Source organism: Carya illinoinensis, chromosome 11 (genome assembly GCF_018687715.1).
Source record: "Carya illinoinensis cultivar Pawnee chromosome 11, C.illinoinensisPawnee_v1, whole genome shotgun sequence".
Taxonomy (NCBI): Eukaryota; Viridiplantae; Streptophyta; class Magnoliopsida; order Fagales; family Juglandaceae; genus Carya; species Carya illinoinensis.
Genome location: NC_056762.1, coordinates 23,019,723 through 23,028,186, shown reverse-complemented (window position 1 = coordinate 23,028,186; position 8,464 = coordinate 23,019,723). Strand labels below are relative to the sequence as shown.

The 8,464-nt window shown below is 32.8% G+C and overlaps 1 protein-coding gene across 1 annotated transcript; it reads left to right on the top strand.

Moving 5' to 3' along the window:
• Nucleotides 1-4,299: 4,299 nt before the first annotated feature.
• On the top strand, nucleotides 4,300-6,384 carry LOC122282810 (expansin-like B1). Its single transcript, XM_043094846.1, has 4 exons — nucleotides 4,300-4,572; nucleotides 4,807-4,913; nucleotides 5,359-5,670; nucleotides 5,930-6,384. Exons 1-4 carry the CDS (start codon nucleotides 4,428-4,430, stop codon nucleotides 6,101-6,103), a joined length of 738 nt encoding a protein of 245 aa, XP_042950780.1. The 5' UTR covers nucleotides 4,300-4,427; the 3' UTR covers nucleotides 6,104-6,384.
• The last annotated feature ends 2,080 nt before the right edge of the window (nucleotides 6,385-8,464 follow it).

The window sequence follows — 8,464 nt, the reverse complement described above, 5'->3', positions numbered from 1 at the left end:
ACATCCATTTAGAAAAAGCTAATAATCAACACCAAACTTTTTGTAAAAAAATCCAAACACTTGAATCACAAGTTTTGACCCAAAATCAAAACATCTCCAAGAATTCCAAAAAAATCAAATCTTACTTGTAACATATTTATAACATCATCCTAAGGTCAACTATGCTTTAAGTCACTAAAATAAAGTCACCAAAATCACAAAATAACACTTGAAATTTTTGGTTTTACACTTAGTCCAAAAATAGAAACTTTTTTCTTAATTAGCTTTGATCAGTCTCTTGATCCATGGCTTAAAAAGATGAGATCTTCAAACTAAAACATCACATGGTTTCAAAATGTATCTTAAAGAATATCCAACCATAAAACTTAAAATCACATGGCTAAAACTCAATAAAACATGGATCTAACCCAAAAACATCAAATCTTAGGCCTAACCAAAATCTTCTTGCATAGAAAAATCATATCTTTAAAACTAATACTAAATATCTTCAAAATAACATACTAACATGAAAATAAGAGACTTGGAATTATCATATAAAAATATAAAAGCCTTTAGAGTAAGATCAACCCACGAAATATTTATAGTTTCTCCAAACAAAACTGTTTTTCCACTTCTAGTTTTCAAGTTTCTAGATCTAAGAAAATATATCATCAAAAAATTTATTCATGCAACAAACCCTCAATGGAAACTCATAAACATATGCTAAAAATACTCTATAAAATTTTCGGACCAAGATATGTCCATTAGCTTTGGGGAAAACTCTAAAACATAACATACTCTCCAGTTTTACGACTAGAATGACCTTTATATGATTAAAAATACTTTTTGACCAATAAAATGACTATGGAATGAGACGAATAATATACCTACGACAACTAAACTCAAAGAAGAACAACTTTTCTGAAGGAATCATCGTGTGAAAATACTTTAAAATGGTCGAAACTCTCGACGCAAGAAGACCCAGAAATCTGCCCGAGAGAGCTCTTTTGGGCTTTTCTCTAAGAACGGGGTGAAGAAGTGATTAAAAGGGAAGAAATGTGCTTTGCACAACTCTAGACTTCTGGAGGGGGAAGATATGGGCTTGAATGACCCTTGATTGGAGATGACTATATGATATAAAGTGGAGAATAGTGAGGGGCAAATGACTGCCTACAGAAGCTGTGAGGTATGGAGGTTGTTGAGGTGGATTCTCCTTCATATCAAGGATGGTCTACCATGTGGGGGAGGAAACTTCTTCAAAAAGCTTTTCCAATGTAGCCAAATTCGTGGATCTTGGTGGGCCTCAATGAAGTGGACTTCAATTTGGGGTTTAAAGGGGATTTGCTTAGGTTTTGAGATGCTATCAAGCTTAAATTCAATTTTTCTTAGCCCAATCAAATTTTCAAGATTTAAAAGATTGGATAATAATGTTATAACAAGGATTTGATAAATTAATAATATGTGGAAGTGATTTAATCAAGTGATTAAACAAAATGCTAGAAATCGGATAAAAAGAGGTTTGTAGGCCAACTTTAGGGTTTAGGGAAACTGTTTAGGGTTTCGGTTTCAACCAAGCTTTTGGGGTTTCAATTAGATTCCAACCATTTAGGGTTTTACTAGGGTTGAAACCCTCTTTGATCTGGCTCAATTTGGTTGATCAGATGAAAAAAGTTTTGCTTAAGTGGTATAATCTTATACCTTGATTTCCTTCACAAATCCATCTAATGGTTCCTCTTTGTGCCAAGTGTCTAATACTATTCACTATATGTGGCTAAGATCTTGCCAAGTGTCCATATAAAACTTCTCTAACCTAATTTGGACATTCCACATTGTGATTTTGAAAACACTACACTTAGTACGCTTATCGAGGTTACTATTCACTCCAAAAAAATACATAATAAACTTAGTACTAAAAAATCTTAAATATTCATATTAACCTACAATGAAAACCGTTTACCAAAACTTAACTCCAAAGTGCTCCTAAAAATAATTTCACAGTTTCAAACGTCCATTTCATCTAAAATTACGAAAATGAGTTATTGCGCTATAAAATCCTAAATAACCAACTGAGTCTAATGGAGTAGACCATAAAGTATTCTGACACTTTTAACTATTTCAAACAATTAAAATCGCATTTCTGGCACCGTAGTGAGTGATAACACTGACTATGTTAACAGATTAAAACCTTTGCGATTAATCTATTCGTGAAAACTTACAGGGTTCCTAAAGTCTATAGAAATTTTATCATTGAATTTCTAACTGGTTGTTACAGATACTACTCACAAAGTGTGGCTAAGATCTTGTTAATTGTCCAAATAAAACTTTTCTAACCTAATTTGGACATTTTACACTGATTTTTAAAAAACATTGTGCTAGGTGTTACTATTGAGGTTACTATTCATTCTGGGAATGTGAAAAATAAACTTTGCATTGAAAAATCTTAAACATTCATACAAACCTAACTGTGTAATTTATTTACCAAAAGTCTACCCTGAAATGCCTCAAAAAAAGCAAAATGCATTTTCGAACAAGCATTTCGTCTAAAAACTGAAAATGAGATTATTGTGCCATAAAATCCTAAATAATCAACTAAGTCTAATGTCGCAGACTATAACATATTCTAATACTTCTAACTATGTCAAATAAATAAAATCACGCTCTTGACAGCATAATGAATGATGACACTAATTATGCTGACATATTAAAACCTATGCGATTAGTTAATTTGTGAAAACTTACGTGATTTTATTATCATTTATTTTTTACCATTATTTTATTACAAATATTTCAGCATGCCGGTTCATTTTCTTTGTTCTTCCTCTTCTTGTCCTTCAATTTTTTTGTCGCAAGTATTTAAAAATTAGACTCAATAAGCATGACCCCTTTTATAAAAGATCCACAACAGGAAACCCAAGGCTATGATTAAGTGACCGAAACCATTTAATTGGACAGCAAAACCTAATTCAAGTATGTGAATTATTTGTACCCTCTACTCCACGATTAAGCCATCCCAAATTAAAATCTAAATCTTTTTTTTTTTTCACTTGTAAATTATATTTATAATTTTTAATAAAATAGAGATCAATTTAGAAAATTTGTTATTTAATTTTTATGAAAAATGGCTAGCTATAATGAGAAACATGAATTCTATAGCTAAATGGTCAAAGTCTAGCCACTTCACTAACAATGCTTAATAGTAGTGCTAAAACCCCCAAACATTAGTTACACGTTTATTAGTGCGTTTTGACCAAAGGGATGAAGATAATGGGTATGGTGGACGTGGGCTAACTTAAACCGGTTGCTTGAATGTAATGTAGCTTCTGATTTTTTATTCAATAAACCAATCCAAATATGTTCATTAGAAACACGCCTATGCTATTAACAGAGATGAGACGGCTAGCCTAGCTAGTGGGTTATTCAAATTGTGTTTACTACTTAGCATGCTGGCTTTGACTGGAAATTTAGGTAGCCTCTCAGAAAATGCATTCTAATGAAAAAATAAAAATTTTATGTGCAGTCATTTTTATATATTTTTTATATATTCTATTAATGTAATTGGCTGTATCACTTTTTTAATATAAAATAATTATTTTAACTAATCACATCAATAAATGCGTGATGAGCACGTAAAAATGATTGTATGTAGCAGAATTTATGAAAAAAAAACAGTAAAAATTACTCCATTTTTCCTTTTCTCTTCGTTTTATTTTATTACATAAGAAAGTTTTGTACACGGAAAAAACATCATGGACCAACGTGTTTTTTTAAAGGTTCTATTATTTGAATCAAGTGAAAAATATTAATACAAAACTCAAAATCGATGTGCACATAATAATTTGGCACAGTGGACAGCTTCCGACCAAACTTATAGAAGCATTTTCAATGTCTCTTAAGCTTCTATTTGCATATTTCCAAGTTATCCCGTAGATTCCCAAATCCCAGTTCAAATATGTAGAAATTGCAATGTTCTTTGTCATTAATAACGATTATGCCGAGACTATTGCTAGATAATGGGGTAGGAGATCAAGGAGCTAGCCAAGAGGTAAAAGAGAAAGAAAAGTTGGCAAAGAATTCCCAAACATATCCTTCTATTAGCATAACAGATAAACATGCATTGATTTTTATTGCAAAAATGGTCTCGGGGGGTCAATATTAAGGGGATCTACTCCATCGCATTCCCTAGTTATAAGTACCTTTTTATTTGGTAAGTAAGCATTAATATAAAATATTCCTTTTTCTTTAAGTGGGAGAAAAAGGTGCTTATATCTCACCTCAATACATGACATTTCCTTAACTATAAATGCTGGACTACGATTTCTTTGCTTCCCATCTCTTAGCCTCCTCGTCCATTTTCTTCATCAACTCTGTCTGCTTCTTGATTAGAGCTTTGGTTTTGGTCTCTTTCTTCCATTATCTTACCCTTTATTAAGAAACCTTTCCATTAAGATATGGGGCTTCCAATACTTGAAAACCAAGTTGGTATTCTTTGTGTAATCATGGTACTGCTCTTGCCTGTTCTATGTGCCTCTCAAGACACTTTTACTTCTTCAAGAGCAACCTACTACGGTAGTCCTGACTGCTATGGGACTCAAAGTAAGTCTACATATACACTTTTAGATATTATTTGGCTACCAATTTGGAGTTATTCATAACTATGCATTACAAGTTATGTGCATGCATGCTGAAAGAATTATTTGCTCAACTATTTTGAACAACTTTCTTTCTCTACCAAATACTAATTAATACCAATAATTAGCAATGTGTAAAAATTATTCAGTTTATATATCACCTCTATACAGTTGAGCTCATGAAATGGTGATCATATAGGTGGAGCTTGTGGGTTTGGAGAATTCGGAAGGACTGTCAATGATGGCAGCGTGACTGGAGTCTCTAGGCTGTATAGGAATGGAACTGGTTGTGGTGCATGCTATCAGGTAAACTTACAAGCCTGTTTTTTGACACTACTGATGTAGAAGCTTGTCACATCAGTTTATTAAAGAAAATATTATTATTTTGAATTTTGAATTTTTAATAAATATAATGAGTCTCATAATAAGTGATATTTTACTCTCCAAACTTATAAATAATATAAAGCATGGTATTGTATGAATAATTAAGTGGATAAGTGTTTTGAATAAAGCATGGCACACTAGCTAGCTAGCTAGCTAGCATGGCCTACCCCAACCAGTTTGAGCTTGCTTTAACTTGAAATATTGATCTTCCTATCATATGAAGCTCAAGGACAATGATTGTGTTAGATAGCACTAATGAAAAAGTAACCTATATAGTTTGCTTTACTTGGTCTGCATAATAATTATTATTATTATTATAATAATATAGCATGTATGATTGGTGGTTTTGTTGATGATGACTCTTTAGGTAAGGTGCAAAACACCACAATATTGCAGTAAGGATGGAGTGAATGTGGTGGTGACTGACTACGGTGAAGGTGACAAAACTGACTTCATACTCAGCCCCCGAGCCTATGCAAGATTGGCACGCCCCAACGTGGTCTTGGATTTGTTTGCTCGCGGCGTGATTGACATAGAATATCGAAGGGTCTCGTGCCACTACTCTCGTTACAACCTTATGTTCAAGGTCCATGAGAATAGCAGATATCCTAATTATCTAGCTATAACGGTTATATATGCAGCCGAGATGAATGATATCACAGCCGTTGAATTGTGGCAGGTACATTCATATAATTCTTCAAGTAACGCTATATGAATTCATGACACTCCAAGCCTTTGAGGGTTTGGGGCACACCCCGAAAAGAAGTAAATTTTTAATGAGTTTCACTTTTTTTATTAAGGGTTTATATCTCAACTTGCACACTCTAAATTTGTACAAATAAGTTTTTCTTAAAAGATATGTATTGAACAAATGAGATGATAATTGTTATAAACTGACGGATGGGTTGGCCTCTTTGCTCATTTGATGGTGCATATAGGAGGATTGCAAACAATGGAAGGGCATGCGCAAAGCCTTCGGGGCAGTGTGGGACATGGCTAATCCACCAAGTGGTTCTATAAAATTGAGGTTTCAAGTGAGTGGCAGCACATGGGTGCAATCCAAATATGATCTGCCTGCTTTGTGGAGCGTAGGGGTTGCTTTTTGGTTCTAGAAAGCTCTTTCAATTTTAATAATATTTTGATGTTTTATGAGATACAAGTATGATCATTGCATGCATGGGTTACTATGTTGATTATTAGTTTCTCTCTTGTTACTAGGGTATTGTATTGTATTGTATGGTTTGTCAGTAGAAGTGTTCTTGGTCATGTTGCAATATGAATAATAGGACAGGTTAATGATGTACTTTGGGGTCAGTGAGAGATCATGAGAATGAATAAATTTCAAATTATAATGAGTGAAGTTACAAATAATTGTCCTAACTCTTTATTTGGATTATGGGTTTTGCTCTTCTTATGGATATTGTATGTGTTTTTAATTTTTCAAAAGAGTGTAACATCATCATTCAAATTATTGATGTAATATGATTTGATTTGCAATATTTAAACTTAAAAGTTTTTCTTATAAATTAAATCTTATCGCATAAGCAATATTGTGAAGCGTGTGTCCTAATTTACACTGAGTACTTACAAATAAAACTTTTTTTTTTTAACCTGTCTCTGATTCCAATATAGTTTCAGAATAGATATACCACACAAGAACTAGGATATATATACTTTTATTGTAATGTTGTGTGCAATCAAGATTTCTTTAACGTATAATCTGAAAAGGAAAATGCTAGTCTTCCCATTGGGGGCTCATGCTGGGATTTTTTTTTTTAATTTTTTTTACGTAATGATTAAAGAATTATTTTTTAATAATGTTGTGAATTATTTTTTAAAAAATATTAAAAGTGTTAAAAAAATGCATGTAAAAAAATAGATGAAATGCACTAGCGGGAGCCCTCAACTGTGGCTGAGAGCCACCCTTTTGAAAATTCATGATTTTCATCTTCTTCTACCATTGTTATTGGGTTTCCTTAAATATTCTTAAAAAAAAAAAAAACCACTTTTTTAATAAATAATTTTAGACTTTTTAATTCGATGGCTTCTCTAATCTTCTAGTAATTCAGGTATAAAACCTATCAAAATAACATATGAAGCGTACTGAGATTAGTGGTAATCTTCTTAAATGAAGAAAAATTGAGCCTTCTAGAAAGTCCATCTTTTCTTTGAAAAGAAAAGGTTTGTGATCTTCAAATACTGCAGATCGTATACAGAGAGAAATCAGAGAACAACTCACTCGAAATCTCCTTAAAAATATTTGTAAGAATATATTTGTGGTTCAACAACATAGTTGAAAAAGGATTTACTTTCTCTCCCTTCAAAGAAACTGACTTTTATTGATTTGCATTAGAAAATACAAGAGATCGATTACATGCTATATGTTCTAGAGTTATTATAACAGAGTTTGCTAGATGGTGTGCCACATGGTTTTCATCCCTTTTGACATGTCTGAAACTTCTGTTGTTGTATGTTAGATAGCAAAGTCCGAGAGTCTTGTATTATGCCCACATTAACTACTATGATCTTCATCATCTTTCTGTATCGCTTCCACTACATTTTTTGCATCACCTTCATAAATAGTTTCGCCAAATCCTAGTTCCAAGCATGCAGAAAGATACAGCTTAGAAAGATCCACAAGATTCAGCAACTTGGGGTGTTGAATTTCCATGCTTTGGTATTTTCCAAGAAGCTAAGACATTTCCTTTGTTATTTCTGATTATGAGGCAATTCCCATGATCGATCTTTCTTCTTTTGCTATCTATCCAAAGCTATGTGCCAATTTGCCTTAACAATGTTTGTGAACTGTCCTGCTGCAAAACTCTTTTAAAATTCGTTCAAAATCTACAACTTCTAAGCCACAAGATATAAGTATGACAATGTCCATATAACTTAGGCCAACTAGACTGCATTTCTGAATCTTTTTAGTGCGCATACTCCAAACATCTTTGGCTGAAGGACATTCCCACAAGAGATGTTCTATAGATTCTTCATCCACTTCTCATAAAGGACAAATTGCCTCCTGCACCAAACGTTTCTTCATAAGGTTTTGTCTCTTTTTTTTTCTTTTTTTTTTTCTTTTTTTTTTAAGTGGAAACACATTCATTCATAACATTAATTACAATAATGACTTTCAGCCACACATGAGCAGAAATACAATTTGGTTCTATCAGTTTTGTTTTGAGAGAAACATCTTTAGCTAGAATATGTGCTACCCCATTAGCTTCACGTTTAACATGTCTAATCTCCCACTCAAAAATAGAAAACAACAACTTAATTTCATTTGTGATACAGCAGAAATTTGCTGCAGATGAATCCCTTTGCGAAATTGCATTAACGACTCTAGCTGAATCTCCTTAAAAAATAACCTGTTGCAGACCAAGATCCTTGCAAAAATGAGTTGCTTCTAAAAGACCTCGAGCTTCAGCTATGGAAGGCTGCACACAGAAAATAAGGGCTTTCATTATAGAGGC

Excerpts from the sequence above, each read along its gene's own strand:
- LOC122282810 (XM_043094846.1), top strand. The coding sequence starts at position 4,428 with ATGGGGCTTCCAATACTTGAAAACCAAGTTGGTATTCTTTGTGTAATC. Across the intron at positions 4,573-4,806 it reads TGACTGCTATGGGACTCAAA|GTGGAGCTTGTGGGTTTGGA; the intron begins GTAAGTCTACAT and ends GTGATCATATAG. Across the intron at positions 4,914-5,358 it reads GTTGTGGTGCATGCTATCAG|GTAAGGTGCAAAACACCACA; the intron begins GTAAACTTACAA and ends ATGACTCTTTAG.